The following is a 24867-nucleotide window of genomic DNA, read 5'->3' on the forward strand; positions in this document are numbered from 1 at the left end:
TGTGTTCCAGCCACTACTCTAGATGCCAGCAAGAACCAGACAGACAGAGAGGGCCCTGCCCTCAGGGGGCTGACATTCCGCTGGGGGCACCACCAGTCAGTAGGTGTAGGATGCCAGGGGGTGGTGCCACAGAGACATAAAAAGCGGGGTGCACATTTTGTTAGGGGGTCGGGGCAGCCTCTCGGAGGAGGTTTTATTTGCGCTAAGACCTGAATATCAAGAAAGGCTGAGCAGTGCAGTTCTGGCAGAGGGAAGCTAGGTGCAGAGGCCCGGAGGCTGGAACAGCTGTGATGAGTCCAAGACATACACGGAGGTGGCCAGCGCGGCTGGAGAGAAGCGAGGGGAGGAAATGAAGTTTGCGAGGTTGGCAGGGCCCTCCTAGTCAAGGGCCGTGTTGAGTCAGTGTTTGAGCCAAAGTGGGAAGCCGTGTAGAACTGTGTGTGCGTTGGTGTAATGTCTTCAGATTCCCTTCTAACCAAGGTGGCTTTTCTGGTTTTGGTCTGGTCATTGTCAGGGACATTGTCCCTCCCTGTTTTTGTCCCGTAAACCTCCAGGGTCCTTTCTCTAGAGTGGAGGCCTTGGCTGGAGCCGGGGCCACCGGGGAACAGGAGGCTGGGGGATGTTGACTTGCCTTCTCTGTGGGACAGAGTGGCTGCTTTTGTGACCTGGCACTGGATAGCCCTGGGCAGTGACTTCCCCCTCTGGGCCTCAGTTTCCTGGTGTGAGGAACAGGAAGGAAGAGGACTCCCCACCCAGCACCCAGAACTGTTTAGAGGGCTCCATGTGGCCTGGTCTGCGTGCCTGGCATGGCCTGGGCGAGTCCACAGCCACGAAGGGGGCCCCGTGAGTCCACGCCCTGCTCTAGGCACTGAGATGCAGCCATTGTGAACCAAAACATGGTACCTGTCCACATGAGCCACTGACTTAGCGAGGACGACGGCCACAGACCGGCAAACAGCTGTAACGTGTGAGGCAACACTGAGGGCCCTGGAGGGAATGGACCCCGGCTGACCAGGCTCTGGGCCAGGTGCTGGGGGTGCCACATGGAGCCAGAGCAGACCGAGCGCCTGCCTGTGAGCTCATGCTGCAGCCTTTGACCAGTCCTGCCACCTCCACCTTTATAGCGTGCCTGGAACCTGCTCATGCTGCTCCCTCTGCAGTCCCCACGGGGTCCTGTCCTCTTGATTTCCACTGGACCATCACAGCTTCCTCCTCCCTGGTCCCCCTTTCCATTCTGCCCCCACAGACTGTTCCCAGCCAGTGGGAGCCTGTGAACTCCTGAGTCAGGCAGTGGCCCTCCTGGGCTCAGAGACCCCTGCAACTCCATCTCACTCAGGGAAGGACTGGGCCCTCCCTGTGGCCCCCAAAGCCCCACACGATCTGCCCCATTACCTCCTTGGCCTGTCCGTCCACTCACCCCCTCGCCCACCCTGCTCCAGCCCCACGGCCTCCTTGCTGCCCCTTGACCATGTCAAGCAAATTCCCACCACCCTGGCTGCCCTTCCTCCAGGGCCCCAAATGGCTCCCTCTGCCCTCCTCACGCAGGTCCCTGCTCACGTGTCCCCTTCTCGGCAAGGCCTGCCTGACCACTTTATTTTATTATTATTATTACTACTATTATTTGAGATGGAGTCTCACTCTCTCGCCCAGGCTGGAGTGCAGCGGCGCAATCTCGGCTCACTGCAACCTCCACCTCCCAGGTTCAAGCAGTTCTGCTGCCTCAGCCTCCCAAGTAGCTGGGACTACAGGCACCTGCCACCACGCCCGGCTAATTTTTTGTATTTTGAGTGCAGACAGGATATCACCATATTGGCCAGGCTGGTCTCCAACTTCTGACCTCAAGTGATCCACCTGCCTTGGCCTCCAAAAAGTGCTGGGATTACAGGCATAAGCCACTACGCCCAGCCTGTTATTCTTGTTTTTGAGACAAGGTCTTGCCCTGTCACCTAGGCTGGAGTGCAGTGGCATGATCACTCACTGCAGCCTTGACCTCCCAGGCTCAGATGATTCTCCCGCCTCAGCCTCCCCAGTAGCTGGGACCACAGGCGCACACCACCACGCCCAGCTAATTTTTAATTTATTTTTTATTTTTTGGGGTAGAGACAGGGTCTCACTAGGTTGCCCAAGCTGGTCTTGAATTCCTGGGCTCAAGTGATCCTCCCTCCTTGGCCTCCCAAAGTGCTGGGGTTACAGGCGTGAACCACCGTGCCCAGCCTTGACCACTTTATTGAGAATTCCAGCCTCCCCTCCCCTCAGCTCCTTTCTGATTGCTGCGTTATTTTCTATCTCAGCATTTCTCACTGGACTTAGTAGATACTTTTCTGATTTATCTCATACATTGACTGCCTCCTTCCTTCTAGAATGTGAGTGCTGCAAGGACAGGGATGTTTCTGACTGTTGGGTGCACTGCTGTGGGCCCCAGGCCCAGCAGAGTCAGCCTTCAGTAGATACGGACAGGTGCATGGGTCGACGCGTGGGTGGGTGCGATGGGGTCGCTTGTGGGTGGAGTAGGTGTTTGCTAAGGAGGACCCTGGGATGTGTCAGTCCCAAACCTGAGGACTCCTTGGAGGAGCGAGGCTCAGTGTGGGAAGCCTGAGGAGAGAGATGGATAGAGGAGGGTCGGGGGCTGTGCAGGATGGGGGCAAGAGCTGAGCCAAGGTTTGGAGGCAGGAATGGCGTGGGGGACTCGGGACAGCAAGGAGCCTGCTGTGCTGGGACAGCAAGCCAGACTCCCAGCGCCTCTGCCATCAGAGCACATCCCCAGAAGGTAGGGGGTAAACTGAGGCAGGGAGGGGTCTTCCCAGAGCTGGTAGGTGAAGATTGTGGCAGGGTGGTGAGTGCGACCCATGGTAGAAGCCTGAGTGCAGGCTGGAGGCAGTGACCCCTGTGGGTCCCCTTCCTGATTCGGGTTTCATTTTAGTGATGATGAAAGGATGCCTGTGGTCCTGGCCACCTCCCCTGCTCTGCCCCGGGTCAGCCCCCTCCCTTCCGGCGGCAGCAGCTTTGAGCAGAGCCTGGAGGGGGCGGGGCAGGAGGTAAGGGGTTTTGCACGTGCACCTGCTCACACCGACAGCTTTGTCGCACGGTGGATCTTGCTTTTCCATTTGGGCCAATTAACCTTGTAGGGGAGAATGGGGGTGGTGGTACCCTTTTCCTGCCATAAAAGGTCAGAGGATGCAGGGGGTGACTGGAAAATCGGAAGCGTCTGCTCGGCCAGGTCAACGCTGCCTGTCCCACGTGTTAAAGAATTCAAAAGATTTTTTAAAACTGGAAATAAACGTTTTAGAGTAGGATACAAAGTATGCCTGCATTTTTGCGATCGAATACTGGACTTCAGAGGCGTCTGTGCCCTGGCTGGGGCAGAAGGCTGCATCTCCCTGCTGCTCTGGGGCTACTGCCCCCAGGTCCCAGCTGCTTATCTGAAAGATTTTCCAGGTGCTGCCGGACCTTGTCCAAGGCCTCTGAGCAGGGGAATAGTGCAGTGGGCAGGGACAGTCATTCCACGGAGTCCCTACCGTGTACTGCCCTGGGCTGTGAGAGGGCAAGACAGAGGACCGTCCCTGCCCTGTGGAGCTGACACATTCTAGGGGAGAGGCAGACGCTAAAGAATTACACACACGGCTGGGCCCAGTGGCTCACGCCTGTAATCCCAACACTTTGGGAGGCTGAGGCAGGTGGATCACCTGAGGTGAGGAGTTCAAGACCAGCCTGGCCAACATGGTGAAACCCCATCTCTACTAAGAATACAAAAATTAGCTGGGTGTGGTGGTGGACGCTTGTAATCCCAGCTTCTCGGGAGGCTGAGGCAGGAGAATCATATGAACCCACTAGGCGGAGGTTGCAGTGAGCCAAGATCATGCCATTGCACTCCAGCCTGGGCAACAAGAGTGAAACTCTGTCTAAAAAAAAAAAAAATAATTACACACACACACACACACCCCCCGTATATGTGGTAAGAGCCCTAAGGAAAGATAAAGCAGCAGAGATGGGCGTAGAGGGTGACAGGACAGGAGCAGGGCTTGTGAGCACAGGCGGGCCTGGGAAGTCAGGGGAGGAGGGAGGGCAGTGAGAGGAGAGTTCCAGGTGGGGCACTCACCCATGCAAAGGCGCTGAGGTGGGACCGTGTCTAGGATTTGAGGAACAGCAGGGGGACCTGTGTGGCCAGGGCACAGTGAGTACAGGGGTGCTTGGGAGGAGAGGAGGGCAGTGTGGTGATGGGCATGCCCTGTGGGGACTCTCAGGCCACAAGGAGGCATTTTGGGGGCCAGCGAAGGGTTTAAGGCTGTGGACTCTGGAGTGGGCAGGACTGGCTTCCAGGCCCAGCTCTGCTTGGTGAGTTTAGTGAGAGATTTTACCACCGCGGCTGGGGGTGCCTGTGAGCTCAGCTTCAGCCTCTTCTGGCCATGGGTCCCGTGTGGTGGTGGGAGTACCGAGCTGAGCCTCAGGCCACACTTGGTGGGAAGGGTTGGTTTTAAGCATCTTTCCTGCTGCAAAGGCCCATGGGAAAGGCTGGTGAACAGCCATGGAGGAGGCGGGGGCCTGGGGGCCCACTTTGTGCTTCCTCCCACTGCCTGTGGTGTTCAGGACGGGTCACACAGGAGGGAGGGACCCTCAGCAGAGACTCGGCCAGGAGAGGAAAGGCAAGGTCTGGGTGTAGACAGAAAGAATGGGGAGGGAGGGAGGGAGAGGGGAGGCCAGGACCAGCCTTGAGAGGATGATGGTAATAATAATAATAATATAATAATAAAACCAACAGCGTCACCTCAGTCCTCCAGGGCAGCAGGACAGGCAGGTAAGAGCCCAGCCTTCAGTGCCTTCCACATACAACCGCCCAGGTTCAAATCCTGGCTGCTTCTCACTGGCTGCTTCTCCTGTCCATGCCCTGGACAAGGGCCTTCCCTTCTCTGGGCCTCAGTTTCCCCATTTGTGAATTGGGATGAGGATGCTTGTGAGGATGGAGCGGGATTAGACACAGCAGGGCCGGAACCCGTGAATCTCTGCAGACAGGCCTGGAGTCTGGTGTCCACTCTGCCACCCTAGCTGGGTCACTTGGGTTAATGAGGTCCCCCTCTGTGCCTTGTTTTCCCTGTTTGTAATCTGGGGCTTATAATGGCCCCTCCCTCCAGGGCCAGATGTGGGACCCAGGTAAAGTGCCTGGAAGAGGGCTGGTACACAGTAGCTACTCCGTAAGTACTGGCTGCTACTGGAATGGTGACCGGCACTTATTGTGTGTGATTTGCCTTGGCTCTGATCCCAACCGCTGTCTCTGGGCCAGGCCCTCCGTGCTCTGTGTTCTCCGTAATTCCTTGTAAAAACTCCAGTAAGGCCAGGCGCGGGGGCTCACCCCTGTAATCCCAGCACTTTGGGATGCCGAGGAGGGCAGATCACTAGACGTCAGGAGTTCGAGACCAGCCTGGCCAACATGGTGAAACCCCATCTCTACTAAAAGTACAAAAATTAGCTGGGCGTGCTGGCAGGCAACTGTTAATCTCAGCTACTCGGGAGGCTGAGGCAGGAGAATTGCGTGAACCCGGGAGGCAGAGGTTGCAGTGAGCTGAGATCACGCCACTGCACTCCAGCCTGGGCAACAGAGCGAGACTCCATTTAAAAAAAAAATAAATAAATACTCCAGGAAGCAGCTACTGTCATCGCCATCTTTGAACAGAGGAGGAAACTGAGGCACAGCATGGCTGAGTTGCTCACTCGGGACCACATATTGAGGTCCCCAGGTTGGGTTAGATCCCCAATTCACAGACACAGAAAGTGAAGTCACACAGGGCAGGTCATAGCAGCCCTGCTGGGGTTTGGAGCCCTGGGCAGCCTGACTGCCAAGCTCGGAGCTGGCCCGGGAGCCCAGCCCCCACCCTTCCTTCCCTGCACCTGGGCAAGCCCAGCCTTTCTGCCTAGCTCTTCTCCCTCTTCCCAGGCCTGGCACGGCCTCTGTGGCCCCCGCGAGATCAGGAGCTTATGTTGGGAAGGGAGCGCCTGCTGGGGAAGCCAGCAGGGCTTGGAGCTGCCCAGGAGGGCCCAGGGTGGGGCCCCTGCCTAGTCATTATAAACATGTTCAGTTCCTCTGTTTGTCCTGCCCTCTTTGCAGTGCCCAGAGGAAAGGGGTGGCCCCAGGCAAATATCCGGAGGCGTGCCCCCTGCCCCCTTCCCTTGGGGGTTTATGGGTGGGAGGGCAGGAGGCCAGGCTTCGGAGGACATACCCCAGACCCCGTGCTGCTAGCTGGGTCAGCTGCCGGCCTTCCAGGCTTCTCCTGCCCTGTCCCCAGGCGTCCGCCACCTCCGGGTCTGCCCTGCTCTCCGCCCTCTGGGCTTAGTGAGGGTCACATGGCTGATCCTGTTCCTGTGACTGTGGGAACAGCCTAGTGCCCCGCAGTGGGGAGGGAGCGGGATGGGCGGGGTGACAGGTTCACGATGAAGAGTCACGGGCTGGGCATGGGGCCAAAGGGGGTGGAGGGACATCTGGGAGGATAGAGAAGCCAGAGGACATGGGACACAGCTCTGGAGTGACAGCAGGCAGAGTGGGGAGATGGGGACTGTTGGGGTATGTGGATGACCCTAGGAACTGGGCCTAGAAAGCAGCGAGAGAGTAGGTCAGGGCCACCAGGGATGGGCCGGGCTGGAAGGCCACGAGGGAGGGCTGGGCAGCACTCAGGGCACCAGCATTGGGCTCGGAGAAGGGGCTGGGCAGACACAAAGGAGGCCCCCTGCCCGCCCTGCATCCTGGGCCCCAGGGCAAGCAGGGAAACTGGGCCAACCCTAGGAGCCTTGGCCAGGCCGGCTCTGACCACCCGCTGGCCTCTTGGGACCAGTTGAGACAGGTTGACTGCCGGGTCCCCACCCGCCTCCCACGGGGTTCCCGCTGCCAAACCGGTTCCCCTGGCTGGCTCCCATCGATGGTCCTAGCTCTGGCCAGGGCCTCACCTTTCCTGGCTGCTCCCATGAAGGCAGCCTGAGCTGGGCGGAGAAGCAGGTGTGGAGGGGCCGCATGCATCTGCGGATCCTCTGTCCTCTCACTAGGACCACAGGACTCTCTGGGCTGCGCACTGTGCCAGGCTCTGGGGAGCCAGCTGGGAACAAGACAGAAGAGAAACTCCACCTGTGTGTCCCCCCGTCCTCTGGTCTCAACTGTTCCCCTCTTCCGGGAAGCCTCCCTACTGCCCACCCCACTGTCCTTCCAGGCTGGGTCCCGTGCTCCCGTCCCCCAGCCCTGCACCTGGGCTGCTGCTGCGCGGGGACAGGTCTGTCTGCCCCACACGAACTTCCCATGAGGTCAGAGGCTGTCCGGGCCGCTGCGGTGGCCGCAGAGGAGGCCCATTGCTGAGTTATTCCTCAGTGAATGAGTGAATGAGTGAATGAGAGAATGAGTGAACGGATGCATTCCTCTCATTTTACAGATGAGTAACCCGAAGCCTCTAGAGGAGTGGTCACCCGCCTGAGGGCACTTCTGTCCCACCAGCATCAGACCAGGTGTGTGCAACTCCAGGGCCCAGGCCTGGGACAGCTGGGGTGGGGCCTTCCGGGGGAGCAGGAATTGGGCCCCTCCTCCCAGAGACACTGTGGGAGCCGCCCCGGCCATCACAGTGGCCCCCACCGACAGGCCCCCCGCGTTTGCCCAGCCCTGCACCAAGCTCTTGGCTCCCAGTCACCCATGGCCCCTCGCAGCAGCCCTGTGGGGGTTCATCCACGGCACACAGAGGTTGTCACTTGCCCAAGGTCACGGCAGCATGTGGTGGAGAGTCAAACTCTGGCCGCCTGGCTCCTCTTCCCATCTTTCTCCGGGCTGTCTATGAGATGCCGCCATCAGCATGTCTCCGCCTCAGCCCCTTTGTTTTTTAAAGTGGCTTTGGTCGAGCGTTTGCTCTGTGCTTGGTACTATGGCAAGGGCCGGACTGAAGACCACAGATCCTGAAGATAGGGGAGTGTCGTGGCAAGGCTACCTGGGTGCCCTCTTACCCCAGGGGCTCAGTAACCCTGTGCTGAGTCAATATCCAACGGTGTGTGCGTCCCCAGCCCAGACTCAGGGCTGGACCAGCGGCGGTGGCTGTGGCCAGGCCAGCAGTGACCGTCCATTGAGTACACACCGTGTACCAGGCATAGCGGGGGATGTGGGGAAGCGGGGCAGATGAGACCTGGCCAGAAGGCAGCACTGACATTCTAGCGAGTGGTGTGGATGCTGCCCTCGGCAACCTAAGACGGAACAACAGACAGGATTTCTGGGCTGTGACGGTGATGTAGAGCGGGGACGGCGGGACACGAGGCTGCTTGCCTTGGGGTGGTCAGGGAAAGAGTCACTGCTGCTCTGAGAACTGAAGGAGGAGACGGGGAGCCCGTGCGGACACTGGAAGTGAGCTCCTGGCAGGGGGGCCAGCCTGTGCAAAGGCCCTGAGATATCCAGGGGGTGAGAACAGAGAGGTGATGGGGGCTTGTGGGCCCGCGGGAGACATAGCGGCAGGAAAGTTCTGAGCAGAGGGACATGGCGGCTCAGGTGCTCACGGGTGCCCTCTGGCTGCGTGTGCCACACAGATGGGGGCAGGGGCTGAGCAGGGAGACCCCGAAGGAGGCACCTGCCTCCTGTTGGTTCCGGTGGAAGATGAGATTGGAAGGGACAGGGCAGGGGCAGAGGAGGAAGAGACACAGGCAGGCTCTCACCCACCCACCACGATTCCCTCCCGCAGGCCGCACCGAGCCGCCCGGAATCATGTTTGGGAAGAGGAAGAAGCGGGTGGAGATCTCCGCGCCGTCCAACTTCGAGCACCGCGTGCACACGGGCTTCGACCAGCATGAGCAGAAGTTCACGGGGCTGCCCCGCCAGTGGCAGAGCCTGATCGAGGAGTCGGCTCGCCGGCCAAAGCCCCTCATCGACCCCGCCTGCATCACCTCCATCCAGCCCGGGGCCCCCAAGGTATGCGGCAGCCACCACTACCTCCCCCAGCCCACCCCCACCCCTGAGTGACCCCAGCCCTCAACCCCACACTCGACCCTATGACTGACACCTCCTCACTGACATGGAAACAGACACACCCCAGCCTTCAACCCTGATCCTGGGCCCAGCGCTGGCCTTTCACCCTCCACCCACTGGCTCCAAGTTCTGAGAACCCATGCCACCCCAACCTGAGCCCCCATGGCCCATCTGGCAGCCCCCACACCAGCCTCCAAGCTCTGCTGTCTCCCGGCCACCCCTACCCCGGGGGCCATGCTGCTGTGCCCCAGACCACACTCCCATCACATTCTTGAGCCTTTCCAGAGCTCGTGGCAGTGGGAGACAGACCCATTCCCAGAGGGTGACAGCCCCGAGTGGTCAGGGCTTGGATGGGGAAGCCCGGAGGAGGCACCTGACCCAGACCAGGGCTCCAGGCGAGCTTCTGGGAGGAGGGGACAGCAAGGCGGAGCCCAGAGCTGAGGAGGAGGAGGAGGAGTTCCAGCAGGCGCTGGGGAAGCCGGGCTTTAGTGGGGGAAATCACGCCTGTGAAACACAGGCTTTTTGATTTTGGGTTTTTTTTTCCTGCCATCTAGAGCAAAATGGCAAGATTGGGATTTGAACCAATGTCTGTTTCCAAGGCCCATGCCCTTACCCCCTCTCCTGCCTCCATGTGAAATGGTGAGAGTTGTGGAGCCGGTGTCTGGGTGTGGCCTTGCACGAGGCTGGCCTGGCCTGAGCCCCTGCTGAGCCTCAGAAGCCAGCCTTGGAGCCTGGACTCTCTCCCGTGGTCAGTGGGGACCGGGAGGGGCCGCAGGCCAGGGGGAGCTCGGCCAGGTTTGCTTCCAGCGGGTGGAGATGGGTGTGCCTGGGGACTCACCCTTCCGGGTGCCCAGCCCGGCCTGGCGGGGAGGAGCCCCAAGGGCCCACAAGTTGGCCGTAGACACAAGTGCAGCTCAGTGTGGTGGCCCACTGAGGGTTCCATGTGGCCCACACAGGACGCTTTTGAATGCTTTGACTTCTTTGCCACCACTGAAAAAGTGACAGACCACTTCCGAGGCCGTTTCTGGCATCTGGTGACAGACCAGCTGGAGCCGAGTGGCAGTGGCCTCTGCAGGCCGGGTACTGGCTCTTCTGGGCCGCAGGCCACACCCAACCCGCCTCAGCTCCACGCCCTGCCTGGCTCTGTGGCCAGTTGCATGTAGGCTTTGACCCACATCAAGGTGTCTCCAAAAACCCAGCTCCTGCCTGGCTCGCCAGATGTGAGGCCTGCCTGTGGCGGTCCCACCAGGAGGCAGGACACCTGAATTCACACACAGGGCCTCGTGGCCGGCACTGTCCTGGGGCCCCATGGGCGCTTGTGTTTGCTGCCCTTGTCTGGACCTCAGGCCTTCCAGGGCCCTCTCAACCCCCTGTGTTTTTTTGTTTGTTTCTTTGTTTTTGTTTTTGTTGTTTTTTTTTTGAGACACATTCCTGCTGTCTCCCCGGCTGGAGTGCAATGGCGCCATCTTGGCTAGCTGCAACCTCCACCTCCTGGGTTCAAGTGACTTTCCTGCCTCAAGTGATTTTCCTCCCAAGTAGCTGGGATTACAGCTGCCCACCACCATGCCCAGCTAGTTTTTGTCTTTTCTGTAGAGATGGGTTTTCGCCATGTTGGCCAGGCTCGTCTCAAACTCCTGACCTCAGGTGATCCTTGGTCTCCAGGTGCTGGGATTATAGGCGTGAGCCACCGCTCCTAGCCTCAATTCCCGGTTCTAAAAGCAAAGACTGGCCTAGTGTCCACCTTGCTTTCCTGGGGCCCCTGGGCAAGGCCCGGCTTCAGGCAGACAGCCACGGCCAGGAGAGGCAGGGCAGCGGCAGACCACGGGTTTGTGGCGTCAGTGTTTTCTGCACATTAGAGGCAGGCCTCCGGCTGGAGGATATCTGAACCCCGGGCAGGGTCCCTGTCAGCAGGGCCCACGTTCTCAGCTCACCGTGGCCTCTGCACAGCCGCCTCACTGACTCCGCGGTTTAGCAAAAGTTCACGGAGCCCCTGCTGTGTGCCAGATGCTGGTCTAGGTGCTGAGATGTAGCAGGACCTGAAGCAGACAGGAAAAAACCATCCCTGCCCAGAGCCTGCACTGGGCAGAGCCGGGAGCAGACAGATGCCTGTGTGCCCTATATCAGCTGCTGTCAGGCGCTCTGGGTAGAATGCAGGCAGGGCAGGGGCTGGCATTTTAGATGATGGGTGGCCAGCGGAAGCCTCATTGAGAAGCTGAGTTTTGAGTGAAGACCTGAAGGAGTGGAGGGAGGGAGCCACGGTGACCCTGAGAGCTGATGTTCCGGGCAGAGAGAGCAGCCAGCAGAGGCCCTGGGCGGGGGTGTGGTGGGGAGACACCCGTGTGCCTGGAAATGGGGCGGGGACAGAGGGGCCCTGCAGGACACGACTCAGACCACGGAGGGTGGGGACAGGGTGACTTGGGACGCACTGGACGCTCTGCCTGGTCCCCACCTGCGTTTGTATTTGCCACCCGGCTCCTGGGACCCCCTTGCCCTGTACTTTGGGACCAGGCCTTTCTGACCCTCCCTGTCCCCCACCCCTTGTTGTTCATGGGAGCAGAGTGTGGTTTTGGGGCTAAGGAGCACTGGCGCCCACAGGGGAGGAAGTGCCAGGCCAGGCCAGGCCCCAGCTCCCTGTCATTTGCAGTCCTCGGGGCCGATTATGGGATGGGGATGGGTTGGCTTCTGCCCTCCCTCCCCCAACCCCACAGGGCAGGACTATTCTGCCAGTGTGGGGAACAGGAGAAGAACAAAGGGTGCCTCCCCAGGGTCCCACCCAGCCCAGGGGGCAGCAGCCTGGCCATGGGGATCACTCCTCCGGTCTCTGCAGCCGCGTCCCCAGGGAGGGGAGGGGCCGTACCACCCATGCCATTGTCACTCCATGGCATCTCTTCATTGCGTCTCCGTCTTGTCTCTGTGTGTGTCGTGCTGTCCCGTCCCCGCGTGTCGGATGCACGTCCTGTGTGCCCCACTCCTTGCTGGGCCCCCACCCACCATTGACTGGGACCCCAGACCATCGTGCGGGGCAGCAAAGGTGCCAAGGATGGGGCACTCACGCTGCTGCTGGATGAGTTTGAGAACATGTCGGTGACACGCTCCAACTCCCTGCGGAGAGACAGCCCGCCGCCGCCCGCCCGTGCCCGCCAGGAAAATGGGATGCCGGAGGAGCCGGCCACCACGGCCAGAGGGGGCCCGGGGAAGGCAGGCAGCCAAGGCCGGATCGCCAGTCACAGCGAGGCGGGTGGCGGCAGTGGTGACAGGCGACGGGTGGGGCCAGAGAAGAGGCCCAAGTCTTCCAGGGAGGGCTCAGGGGGGCCCCAGGAGCCCTCCCGGGACAAACGCCCCCTCTCCGGGCCTGACGTCGGCACCCCCCAGCCTGCTGGTCTGGCCAGTGGGGCGAAATTGGCAGCTGGCCGGCCCTTTAACACCTACCCGAGGGCTGACACGGACCACCCATCCCGGGGTGCCCAGGTAACCCATCCCCCGCCCCAGGGCCCCGCTGTCCCCTGCCCGTTGCTCCTCCGTCCCCACCTTCCAGCCCCACCCTGCCACCATGCATCTCATCCTGACCACCCATGTGTCTGTCCCATCGCTGGGTCTCTCTCCTGCTTAGGGAGCAGAGTTGGCCCCTGAAACCCATCACTGACAGCTGCCTCTCTCTTCTGTTTCAGGGGGAGCCTCATGACGTGGCCCCCAACGGGCCATCAGCGGGGGGCCTGGCCGTCCTCCAGTCCTCCTCCTCCTCCTCCCGGCCTCCCACCCGAGCCCGAGGTGCCCCCAGCCCTGGAGTGCTGGGCCCCCACGCCTCGGAGCCCCAGCTGGCCCCTCCAGCCCACACCCCAGCCGCCCCAGCCGCCCCTGCTGCCCCTGCCGCCCCTGCCGTGCCCGGGCCCCCTGGCCCCCGCTCGCCACAGCGGGAGCCGCAGCGAGTATCCCATGAGCAGTTCCGGGCTGCCCTGCAGCTGGTGGTGGACCCAGGTGACCCCCGCTCCTACCTGGACAACTTCATCAAGATTGGCGAGGGCTCCACGGGCATTGTGTGCATCGCCACCGTGCGCAGCTCGGGCAAGCTTGTGGCCGTCAAGAAGATGGACCTGCGCAAGCAGCAGAGGCGCGAGCTGCTCTTCAACGAGGTGCGGGCACTGCTGCCCTGCCACCCTGCCGCCCTGCCACCCTGCCGGTCCTCCCGCCCTGCCATCCCTCCTCTCCCTGCACTCCTCCGTGCTGGGCCAGCCTCCTCTCCTCCCCTCACTCCTCTCCCTCCCCAGGCCATCTCCTCCGCCCCAGCTGGGTCCCTGCCTCTGTCTTCGCAGCACCCTCACCCACATCTCTGTCCCTGAGCCCCAGACCCAGGGTTCCTCGGCCCACTGACCCCTCACCCCGTGTCTTCCAGGCCCTTTGCACCCACTGAAGCCCACCCGGGCTCCAGACTACAGTGTCCTCCAGACCTGCCCCTTCTGGGTTCCCTGTGCCCCGCCCCGGCCTCAGCTCCTGGGCATCCCCTCAGCACAGCCCACACAACGACCAAGAGGATGTTTCACGTTCAGGCCACCCCATCCCCATCCCTCCTTAGAGACCCTGGTAGCACCCTTCAGTGCCCTGACAATAGGAAGCCCAGGCCCCTTTGCCGGGTGTGTGAGGCCCCTCTTGGCCCCATTGCGCACCACAGCGCCTGGCTGCACCAGGAGCTCCTCGCCTAAGTTCCTCCTCCACCCCCAGATGCACGCCTCTTCTCTCATCCTTGCCCCATACCTGCTTGTCTGGGTCTCAGCTCTGTGCTTGAACGCTGTCTTCCCACTTCCCCACTAGCACCAGCCCAGGACTGACCTGAGACGAGCGTGTGCCCAGGGGGGTGCACCCCTGTAAGGGAGGCATGGGCTTCAAGCTGGCTCTGAGGCCCACGTGGCTGTGGCAGTAGGGGAGGGCAGTCCAGGTGACCCCAGTGAGCACAAGCTCGATGTGGAACTGCAGGAGGAACCACGGGGGTGGCGCTGGCTGGGTCTGAGGCAGGGCTGGCAGCCCTCCCGCCTCCCCCCCACCACTGATGCAGCCCCTGCACAGGTGGTGATCATGAGGGACTACCAGCACGAGAATGTGGTGGAGATGTACAACAGCTACCTGGTGGGGGACGAGCTCTGGGTGGTCATGGAGTTCCTGGAAGGAGGCGCCCTCACCGACATCGTCACCCACACCAGGTACTGCGGGGGCCTCAGACTCCTCCTGTGACACAACCAAGTCCCCTCCAGACCGCTTGGGGTGGGGCCACATCTCCAAACCAGCTGTGCTTCGGGCCTTCGGGATAGGGCCTTGTCTTCCATTCCTCCCGTTCCAGAGTGGGGCCGAGTGGTCTCAGAGTCCTCCCATCCCAAGGCAGGGCTGCATCCCCCTCGGCCCCCGGGGTGCTGTCCACCCGGCTGCTCACCCCCACCCCACCCCACAGGATGAACGAGGAGCAGATCGCGGCCGTGTGCCTGGCAGTGCTGCAGGCCTTGTCGGTGCTCCACGCCCAGGGCGTCATCCACCGGGACATCAAGAGCGACTCGATCCTGCTGACCCATGACGGCAGGGTGAGGGGACGGGCGGCGGGGTGCAGGGGTGGTGGGGTTCCGGCTGCGGGGCTTCCCCGCCTCTCCCCATGCCCTTTGAGGGTAGGTGAGCTCCGACCCCCAGGTCTGTGTCTTGAGGAGCCGGGAAGTTCTCTCTCCGTCGTGGAGCAGCACAGAGTCAGGCTCCAGCTCGGTGGGGACTGTATGCAGTGGGAGGGCAGAGGCTGGCGGAGGCTGTGCCATCAGCACAGGACGCTGGGCCCAGGGGCAGGGATCTGGGCAGACAGTGCAGCCCCCACCACAGGCTTCTCCCTCCACTGAAAAGCCGCTCCCTGCCCAGCACCCGGGGCGGGCCGTGGACCCCAGCCCTGTCTTCCATACTTTGGACTGAGGTTCCGAATCTGAGGCCGTGGCAATTATAACGCCGGGTGGACATGATTTTCTGGGAGAGGGGGCCCTTGACTTGAATGAAATGCTTGCAGAAGTGGATGACTCCGTCCCTTCCCCCAGGGAAGATTAAGCCCCACCAGTCAGTCCAGGCAGAGGCAGAGAGCGCTGTGTCGCTGACGGTCTGTGAAAACCTCCGGATGTCTACAGATGTGTTTTGGCGACATCTGTGGGCCACCCGAGATTGTCCACACACGGTTGTGGGGATGTTTTCTGGAGGCAGGAAGACCCATAGAGATCCTGAGAAGTCGGACAGGGGCCCACAGTTCCTGAGGTGTGAGGGGCCTGGTTGTGGCAAAGGCAGGCTGTGTCCCCTCACGGGCCCCAGTGCGGGGCTGCCTTCCTCTCCAACCGAACTAAAGACTTGCTGGAGGGCAGCAGGGCCCCAGGGCACAGGCTTTTTGGGCCACCCCTGTTCCCAGCTCCAGCCCGGCCTCTGCTATCTGCAGTACTCAGGCCAGTGCCCCCAAAAGCCCCAGAGGCTGTCAGGAAGGGAAATGAGGGGATCCTGGGGGAGGTGACTCGCCCCAGGGCCCCCACCAGGAGGTGGTGGAGCTTCCTGTTGGTCTGGCTCTGGACACCAGCTCTGTCCTCTGGGCGGCACATCGTGTCTGAAGCCAAGGAATGAGGCAGGTGGACCCCCCTGCTCGCCTTCCTGTAGTGCCAGCTCCTCTGACCCCACTGCCTCTGCCCGCCCCAGGTGAAGCTGTCAGACTTCGGGTTCTGTGCCCAGGTGAGCAAGGAAGTGCCCCGAAGGAAGTCGCTGGTCGGCACGCCCTACTGGATGGCCCCAGAGCTCATCTCCCGCCTTCCCTACGGGCCAGAGGTGAGCCCCAGGGTGGTTAGGCTGTCCCGCTGTGGACAGCATACACTGCCATTTTCCAGCTGCAGCGCTGGCGGGAGGTGGGGCCCAGTCTGGGAGTGATTGCCAGGAATGGTGCTCTGGATGAGGAGGTACTGCAGGCATACATGTATTCATTCATTCTTTTTTTGTTTGTTTATTTGAAATGGCGTCTTACTCTGTCGCACAGGCTGGAGTGCAGTGGCGCAATCTCAGCTCACTGCAACCTCCGCCTCCCGGCTTCAAGCGATTCTCCTGCCTCAGCCTCCTGAGAAGCTGGGATTACAGGTGCCGGCCACCATGCCCAGCTAATTTTTGTATTAGTAGAGATGAGGTTTCACAATGTTGACCAGGCTGGTCTCGAACTCCTGACCTCAGGTGATCTGCCCACCTTGGCCTCCCAAAGTGCTGAGATTACAGGTGTGAGCCACCTCGCCCGGCCTTGGCTCTGATTTCTGAGCGTTGTCTTCACAGGCTGGCTTTCCCCTTGTGGGAGCAGAGCTGGCCCCGGCAGCTCTGGGAAGTGTCTCCTGCCTGCGGGCTCCCCTCTTTCCTTGGGTGTTTTGGGTAAAGTCCCCAGGTTGGCTCTAATTGACCCAGGCTGGGTCCTGTGCCTGTTTCTGAACCAATCACTGTGTCTCCACTGTGGTGATGAGGCTACCTGGGTCCTGAACCACCACTGGATGCCACCTGGACTGAGGGAGGGAGGGGACCTGGGGGCAGTTGACAGAAAGAAGAGGGGTGGGTGCGGGGTGGGCAGCTCTCTTCAGGGGCTCCCTGGCACATGGACTGCTGGCTGGGTGTCCAAGAGGGAGTTCTGGGCCAAGGACTCCAGGAGCCAGAGGCAGAGACAGCGTTCGGGCGGTCCCTCCCTGAGGCCTCCCCAGGACCCACCATCCCCCAACAGCTCAGGCCTGCTGTCCCTTCCCCTGCCCCAGGTGGACATCTGGTCACTGGGGATAATGGTGATTGAGATGGTGGACGGAGAGCCCCCCTACTTCAACGAGCCACCCCTCAAAGCCATGAAGATGATTCGGGACAACCTGCCGCCCCGACTGAAGAACCTGCACAAGGTAGACCCCTCCCTGGCCGGGAAACTGCACCAGCCGGAGCAGGAGGTGTAGACGGGATGGGGACGGTGATGGCGCCTGGGATGGTGCTTACTGTGTGCTGGGCCCCGCACCCCCAGGCCTCATGTGTCTGTGCAGACCCCGTCTGTGGGGCCTGGGCGACAGAGGCAGCAGAGCCCCAGGCCCCCTGCACCCTCACTGTTGCCCTGGGCTCTGCCCGGCGGCCCTAGAGAGATTCGCACATTTAGAAGTGGAGGACGGGGCCGGGACCTTCCTAGTGGAGGACTCGCCAGGAGAGAAAGGGGCACCTCTGGGGCCCAGTTGCTTCCAGCTCCTTGCTAAGCCATGGAAATAGGGAGTACATGAGCCCCCAGAGTTTGTCGCTTCCTCTGGGGCCACACAGTAAGCGCCATCGCGGGCACCATCACTGTCCCTGTCCCGTCTACACCCCAAGCTCTAGACACCCATGACCTCTGCCGGCTTCCTTCCTGCACAGTACGTGCCGCCAGCCGACTTGGCAGAGGCGGAAACTGCGGCCCCACAGCACACCATCAGTGAGGCCCTCACCCCCTGACCCTCCGCTCCTCCTCGACAGGTGTCACCATCCCTGAAGGGCTTCCTGGACCGCCTGCTGGTGCGGGACCCTGCCCATCGGGCCACAGCAGCTGAGCTGCTGAAGCACCCATTCCTGGCCAAGGCGGGGCCGCCCGCCAGCATCGTGCCCCTCATGCGCCAGAACCGCACCAGATGAGACCCAGCGCCCTTCCCCTTGACCAAAGAGCCCCCCGGGTCACCCCCGCCCCACCGAGGCCAGTAGGGGGCCAGGCCTCCCACTCCTCCCAGCCCGGGAGATGCTCCATGTGGCACCGCCCTCCTTGCCGGGGGTAGATGGGACCCTACTACTGAACTCCGGTTTTGATCTCGTGACTTTTAGAAAAACACAGGGACTCGTGGGAGCAAGTGAGGCTCCCAGGACCCTCACCCTCTGGGACAGGCCCTCCCCCGTGTTCTTGTCTCCAGGAGGACAGCGGCCCTCCCATCACTGGAAGTCTGCAGTGGGGGTTGCTGGGGGTGGAGAGAACACTAAGAGAGGTGAACGTGTGTGTGAGTGTGCACGCGTGCGAGTGTGCATGTGCGTGTGTGCAAAGATCCAGCCACCCCGTCCTCCAGCCTGCAACGGGGTATCTGGCGCCTTGCCTGACACCCAGCCCCCTCTCCCCCTGAGCCATTGTGGGGGTCGATCATGAATGTCCGAAGAGTGGCCTTTTCCCGTAGCCCTGCACCCCCTTTCTGTGGCTGGATGGGAAGACAGGGTCAGGGCCCCCCACCCTCTCCAGCCCCTGCAGCAAATGACTACTGCACCTGGACAGCCTCCTCTTTTCTAGAAGTCTATTTATATTGTCGTTTTATAACACTCTAGCCCCTGCCCCTATTGGGGGACAGATGGTCCCTGTCCTGCGGGGTGGCGCGGGCAGAACCACTGCCTGGAGACCCAGGTTCCTGCCCGGTCAGTGCAGCCCCGGCCCCCCGACCCCTGCCTCGAGTTAGTTTTACAATTAAAACATTGTCTTGTTTTGTGTGTGTGGTGTGTTTGGGGGCCCTGCCCGACTGTCTTGGGTGGGAATTTGCAGGGAGAGGGTCTGGATCTGGGAGCAAACCACGGTTCCAGCCAGGGCAGGGCAAGGGTGGGGTGGGGAGTGGGGAGTTCAGCTCAAAGCAGCCAGTAAGCCCCCCGAACCCGCCAGTCCCCAGAATGGGACAGGGTTGTCCCCACCCCTGGAAGCAGCCAGTTTGCCACGGTCCCTGTGCAGACTGATCCCAGTTTGCCAAATCTGCAATTTCCTGGAAGCTTTTAAAGGCTGTTTATCTTGAGCATGTTTGGTGGGTAGGAGCTAACCCGATGTTGGTAAATTTAAGGCCATTTGGCAGATTGGTCAGTGGGCAGATGGACTTTTGGAAGACTGACTAAGGCCGACTGGCCTGGAGCTGCTGGCTTTGGAGAGACCCCCTGTGAAGTGCGTCCCTCCACGCGGGAGCCCGGAGCTGAGCCCACGCTGGGGGGCATCTGACTGGCATGGAGGTGGCCATGCCGCCATCCCTACTGCTGCTGCATTCTGGCACTTCGTGCCTCAGGCCCTGTTGGGCTCCACTTTCTGCATCCTCCCCGGCACCCAGGGAGGCAGTGGGGCAGGGGGAGAGCCAGGAGTGAGCCTCCATCCCCAAAGCCAGCCAGGCGTCATCAGCACCAGAGATCTCAGCCTGGTCCTCTTGGGAAGTGAGTGGCCAGGGCAGAGATTCCAGGTTAGTGCACGCCTCCCGCCCTCCACAGGTCCTGACCCCAAGAATCAGGGCACTCTGTGTGTGGCAGGGCCTGTGCCAAGTGCAAACACAGCCTAGATGGGTCATCACAGAGTGAAACCCAGTGGTGCAAGCAGCTGTGCTCTTTGCAGTGTGTTGGAGGCTTAGGTGAGGCTTAGGTGAGGTGGATGCCTTTCTGGAAAAAAAAAAAAAAAAAAAAATGCTAACATTGGCAAAAGAAGAAATAGAAAACAAGACCAAAATAACTGTCTCCTCACTGCACACACACTCCAGAATAAATAAAACACTTCGGGCTCGAATGCGCTTTCAAATGAGATTTTTTTTTTTTTTTTGAGACAGAGTCTCACTCTGTCGCCCCGGCTGCAACCTCTGCCTCCTGGGTTCAAGCGATTCTCCTGCCTCAGCCTCTTGAGTAGCTGGGATTACAGGCTCCTGCCACCGCGCCCGGCTAATTTTTTGTATTTTTAGTAGAGACTGGGTTTTGCCATCTTAGCCAGGCTGGTTTCGAACTCCTGGCCTCAAGTGATCCACCCGCCTTGGCCTCCCAAAGTGCTGGGATTACAGGCGTGAGCCACTGTGCCTGGCCTCAAATGAGATTTACCAGACTTTGAAAGAGCAGGTAATTCCTTCTACCTCGTGAACAAGTTGTTCCAGAAAAGAGAATAGCAGTTCAGGAGGCCGCTGTGACTGTAGTTCCAGACCCAGATAAGGACTGAGAAGAACAGAGCATCTCAGAAACACAAGGCTCAGCCAGGGTGCTCGGCGACCCCACAGGCACTGAGAACAGCTAGCTCTAGGAGCTGCCCACGCTCCTGCTGAAGAAACCACAGGCTCAGAGACGGGAGCTCCTGTACCCAGTCACATCTGTGACCCCCGGTGACTGCTGGTTTTGGTGCCTTCAGTCACTCACTGCAGGTTTGTTTCTTTTTGTTTGGCTTGGTTTGGGGGGGTGGTTTGAGAGACATGTTACTAAGTTGCCTAGGCTGGTTTCGAACTCCTGGCCTCAAGCGATCCTCCCTCCTTGGCCCTCCAAAGTGCTGGGATTACAGGCGTGAGCCACCACGCCCGGCCCACTCAACTGCAGTTTGAAGGCACAGCTTTGGGTGGCGCAGGGTGAAAGCTGCCCGAGGTCCCGTTCCTCCCCACGTGGCTTCCTCCTGCGGGAGCCAGTCGGGTAAACAGACCCCAGCCAGACTTGTTTCACATGGCGGGATGTGGTAAAGGTGGTTGGATCATGACAAAGCTTTGAGAAGGCTGGAGGAGCCACAGAGGGCCAGGTGCCCAGCGATCATTAAAGACAGGAGGCTGCTGCCATCTGTGTGGCTGGAGGAACAGAAGGGGCCGATGGCATTCCCCAAATCCCAGGTGGTCACTCTCGCCTCTGCCCGGCCAGAGCAGAGTGGCTTCGTCCAGCTTCCTGCCCTGGACTCTCACCCAGGAGCCTCCTACCGGCAGACCCTTCCCGACCCCACTGGCCCAGGGGGTCTACAGATGCATGTTTCAGGCGTCCGCCTGGAGCAGAACAGGGGAGCGCTTAGGACAAGGTGGCGCCAGAGGAGTCCCTCTGCCCACATTTAATTGACCAGCTGAGGCGCTCCACGGGAATGAATGACACTCGGCTGGACAGGTGCCATGGGTGAGGGTCAGACCCGGAGGCCCAGGAGGGGCACGGGGATGGATTTGTCCACCTAGAACTGGAGGTGCGTCTACAGAGACCCAAAATAAACGATGCAGCCAGGTCAGACCAGCTGTTCTCACAGTGTGGTTCCCAGACCAGCAGCATCACTGGGAACTTACTAGACACGCAAATAAATCCGTGTGCGCCACCCCAGGTGCATCAGATGCTGGTGAGGCCCAGTGATCTGTATTTAACACACCTTCCGGGGGATGCTGGTGCCCGCTCACGTTTGGGAACCCCTGCCATCCACGACTGCTCTTCCATGTAAAAGGCCTACTTCTGTGGGACTCCGAGTCGGTCCTTCCATCTTTTTCCTTCCTCCTGGGACACCTGCCTCTCCCATGTGGTATTAGAGGATTCCTTATGCTCTGAAGGGGGCACAGAGAGAGGAGGGCACTCCTCTTGAAGGACTGACCCAGAGGTTTTGCCATTGCTTCATTGGCCAGAGCTTAGTCACGCAGCCACACCCAGAGGCAAGGGAGGTTGGGAAATGTAGTGTTTGTGTGTGTGTCTGACACAAATTCTATTACCATGCAGTCAGGATTCTCCACCCTTGTTGTTCATTAGATTTGCTGGGCTTCACCCTGGTAATTCTGATTTAGTGACAGCACAGAGAACCCAGAGGCAGACCCAGGTGTGTACAGGAGCTTCATATACGACAAGGAGATTTAATAAGCATGCTGGGGGCCGGGTGCGGTCGGTGGCTCGTGCCTGTAATCCCAGCACTGGGGGGGGCCAAGGCAGACAGATCACTTGAGGTCAGGAGTTTGAGACCAGCCTGGGCAACAAAGCGAGACCCTGTCTCTACTAAAAATACAAAAATTAGCCGGACATGGTGGTGGGTGCCTGTAATCCCAGCTACTCGGGAGGCTGAGGCATGAGAATCACTTGAACCCAGGAGGCGGAGGTTTCAGTGGGCCGAGATCGCATCACTGCACTCCAGCCTGGATGACAGAGTGAGTTTCTGTCTCAAAAAAAAAAAAGCCAGGCACGGTGGTTTACACCTGTAATCCCAGCACTTTGTGAGGCTGAGGCGGGCGGATCACCTGAGGTCAGGAGTTCAAGACCAGCCTGGGCACCATAGTGAAACCCCATCTCTACTAAAAATACAAAAAAATTAACTGGGTGTGTGGTGGGTGCCTGTAATCCCAGCTATTTGGGAGGCTGAGGCAGGAGAATCGCTTGAACCCAGGAGTCAGAGATTGCAGTGAGATGAGATCGCGCCACTGCACTCCAGCCTGGGCAACAAGAGCAAAATTCCACCTCAAAAAATAATAATAATTTTCATTTGTAATAGACAGGTATCAGAATGGGGGAAAATATTTGCAAAGTCTAACACTTAAGATATCTTCTTAACAAGAAAAAGAGACCAGCCATAACAGGACAATGGGCAAAGGATATGAACAGGCAATTTAGAGAAGAAAGAACTCAAAGGCCAGTAAGGGTGTATGTAGCCGCTCAGAGTCATTAGTCATCAGAGACGTGCACATTCAAACTGTGCCATGGCATTTTACACCATGAGTCTGATAAAAACAGATGCGGCTTAGTCAAGTGTTGCGTATATGTATCTCCCAATGATTCCAATAGTCATACCTGGGTGACTTCCCAAAGAAACTCTCTGGACCTGAGGGAGAGTCAACGAGGACGTTCACTGCAGCATTATTTGTGGGGTGGGGGCTGGAGGCGGCGGCATATCCACCCTAGGGTGGTGGGTGGCTAAACAGCAGGAGTGCACCCCCAAAATTCCTGTGCAGCCAGCAGGTAAGAAAAACAATAATAAGATTTATAATACAAGGCTGGGTGTATACATTGTAAAGTATGGACATAAAACAGTGGTCCTCATTTTGCAAGACCAAATTAGGAGACTCATTTGCATATTAGCATGGCTGCCACTGGGGAAGGAAACGGGCGACGAATGAATGAACCACAGATCTTGGGAGAAATGAAGGCCTTGAAGGCCACACTGAGGCTTGGTTCTCTAAGCAAAAGGGAACTCCCTTTTGTGTGGCTTGGGGCCTGGTCACAGGTGTTTAAGATAAAAATTACCCAGGTGATCCTAACATGCAGCCAGGATTGAGAATGGGAGAATGGGCCAGGCGCGGTGGCTCACGCCTCTAATCCCAGCACTTTGGGAGGCCAAGGTGGGTGGATCACCTGAGTTCAGGAGTTCCAGACCAGCCTGGCCAATGTGGTGAAACCCCGTCTCTACTTAAAATACAAAAATTAGCCAGGCGTGGTGACGGGTGCTTGTAATCCCAGCGACTCAGGAGGCTGAGGCAGGAGAATCACTTGAACCCGGGAGGTGAAGATTGCAGTGAGCCGAGATCATGCCATTGCACTCCAGCCTGGGCAACAAGAGCGAAACTCCATCTCAGACAAAAAAACATTGATCAAAGTCTGGCTGTGTTCAGGGGCTTCGCTGAGCTCCTAGTTTTGCCCCATTTAACCCCTGTAGTGGTTACCGCCCCCCCAAGGAAAATGTTCCCCCTCCACAAAAAAAAAAAGGTTACCCCCACCCCCAGAAAAGATAGGTCCATGGAGAATCTGTGAGTGTGGCCTTTTTTGGAAAAAGGGTCTCTGCAGATGTGTCCTGAGTTAAGGATCTGGAAATGAGGTCACCCTGGTGTATCTGGGTGGGCCCTAATCTGCTGAAAAGTGTCCCTTAGAGAAATGCAGAGGGAGGTTTGGGGCACACGGAGAAGCAGCCCATCACGGGTTAGAGTATTGATGCAGCCTGGAGTCAGGAACGCCAGGGGCCTTCCAGGAGAAGCCAGAAGGGGCCAGGAAGCATTCTGAAGGCTTCAGAGGGAGGACAGCCCTGTCCACACTTGCAATTCAGACTTCGGCTTCCAGAACTGAGAGAATACGGTCAGGCATGGAGGCTCACGCCTGTAATCCCAGCACTTTGGGAGGCCAATGCAGGTGGATCACTTGAGGCCAGGAGTTCGAAACCAGCCTGGCCAACATGGTGAAAACCCGCCCCTACTAAAAACACAAAAATTAGCCGGGCGTGGTTGTGGGCACCTGTAATCCCAGCTACTCAGGAGGCTGAGGCAGGAGAATCGCTTGAACCTGGGAGGCAGAGATTGCAGTGAGCTGAGATCGCGCCACTGCACTCCAGCCTGGGGTAACAGAGCAAGACTCGTTCTCAAAAAAAAAAAAAAAAACAAAAAAACAACAACACAGAACTGAGAGAATACATGTGTGCTATTTCAAGCCACCGCATTGGGAATTTGTGATCACAACCCGGGAAACACGACCCTCGTAGCCGCCTTCTGCGGAACTACTGCACCTTCCTTGGCCTGTTTGACAGATGAGAGACAGGAACAAAGATGTCAGCCTGAGGTCACAGAGCCAGAAAGCGATAGAGGCAGGATTAGAATCCTGGCATCGGGCCTGGGAATTCCTGCACATCCTCACCATGCCACACTGAGAAGTGGGTCAAGGCTGCCTTCACTACCCGACTCATGGGACCACAGTTATGAACAGAAAAGGGCCTGTGTCTTTCCAGGTGGCTGGTCATGGAAGGAGGGCAGGTCCCAAGCCGCAGACTCCGAAAGGGAGGCTGTTGCCCTGGTGTGATCCGAGGAGACTTGGGGTGGAGAGGTGTTGACTAGGAGATGAGATGGGGCAGTAAGCAGGGTCCTGGACTGCGCTTGGGGGACATGGGGGTAGCTCAGAGCCACGCTTGGGGACTGCTGGATTATATGAAAGTGAATTCTCTGTTCCCTCCTCTCCCTGGACCTCCCTCCCTCCCTTCCTTCCTTTCAAATGGGAGTCTCGCTCTGTCACCCAGGCTGGAGTGCAGTGGCAAGACCTTGGCTCACCGCAACCTCTGCCTCCTGGGTTCAAGCAATTCTCCTGCCTCAGCCTCCTGAGTAGCTGGGATTACAGGCACGAGCCACCATGCCTGGCTAATTTTTGTATTTTTAGTAGAGACGAGGTTTCATCATGTTGGCCAGGCTGGTTTCGAACTCCTGACCTCAAGTGATCTGCCCGCC

General features: G+C 59.3%; 1 protein-coding gene across 11 annotated transcripts in view; it reads left to right on the forward strand.

The window, feature by feature from the left end:
• PAK4 (p21 (RAC1) activated kinase 4) overlaps window positions 1-18444 on the forward strand; it is a 53131-nt gene extending 34687 nt beyond the window's left edge. For 3 of the 11 annotated variants that reach the window (XM_015123893.3, XM_028839953.2, XM_015123894.3), the window contains exons 2-10: window positions 7404-7476; window positions 8685-8911; window positions 11978-12436; window positions 12637-13098; window positions 14027-14160; window positions 14406-14532; window positions 15659-15784; window positions 16738-16872; window positions 17465-18444. In XM_015123893.3, coding sequence (XP_014979379.3) covers window positions 8708-8911; window positions 11978-12436; window positions 12637-13098; window positions 14027-14160; window positions 14406-14532; window positions 15659-15784; window positions 16738-16872; window positions 17465-17620 — 1803 coding nt within the window. In that variant the 5' untranslated portion in view covers window positions 7404-7476; window positions 8685-8707 and the 3' untranslated portion in view covers window positions 17621-18444. Of the gene's footprint in view, window positions 1-6471; window positions 6551-7403; window positions 7477-8684; window positions 8912-11977; window positions 12437-12636; window positions 13099-14026; window positions 14188-14318; window positions 14533-15658; window positions 15785-16737; window positions 16873-17464 lie in introns of those variants that run through there. The other 8 variants (XM_015123895.3, XM_077982686.1, XM_077982682.1 and 5 more) reach the window with 7 other exon arrangements.
• Window positions 18445-24867: the final 6423 nt, after the last annotated feature.

Source organism: Macaca mulatta, chromosome 19 (genome assembly GCF_049350105.2).
Source record: "Macaca mulatta isolate MMU2019108-1 chromosome 19, T2T-MMU8v2.0, whole genome shotgun sequence".
Taxonomy (NCBI): Eukaryota; Metazoa; Chordata; class Mammalia; order Primates; family Cercopithecidae; genus Macaca; species Macaca mulatta.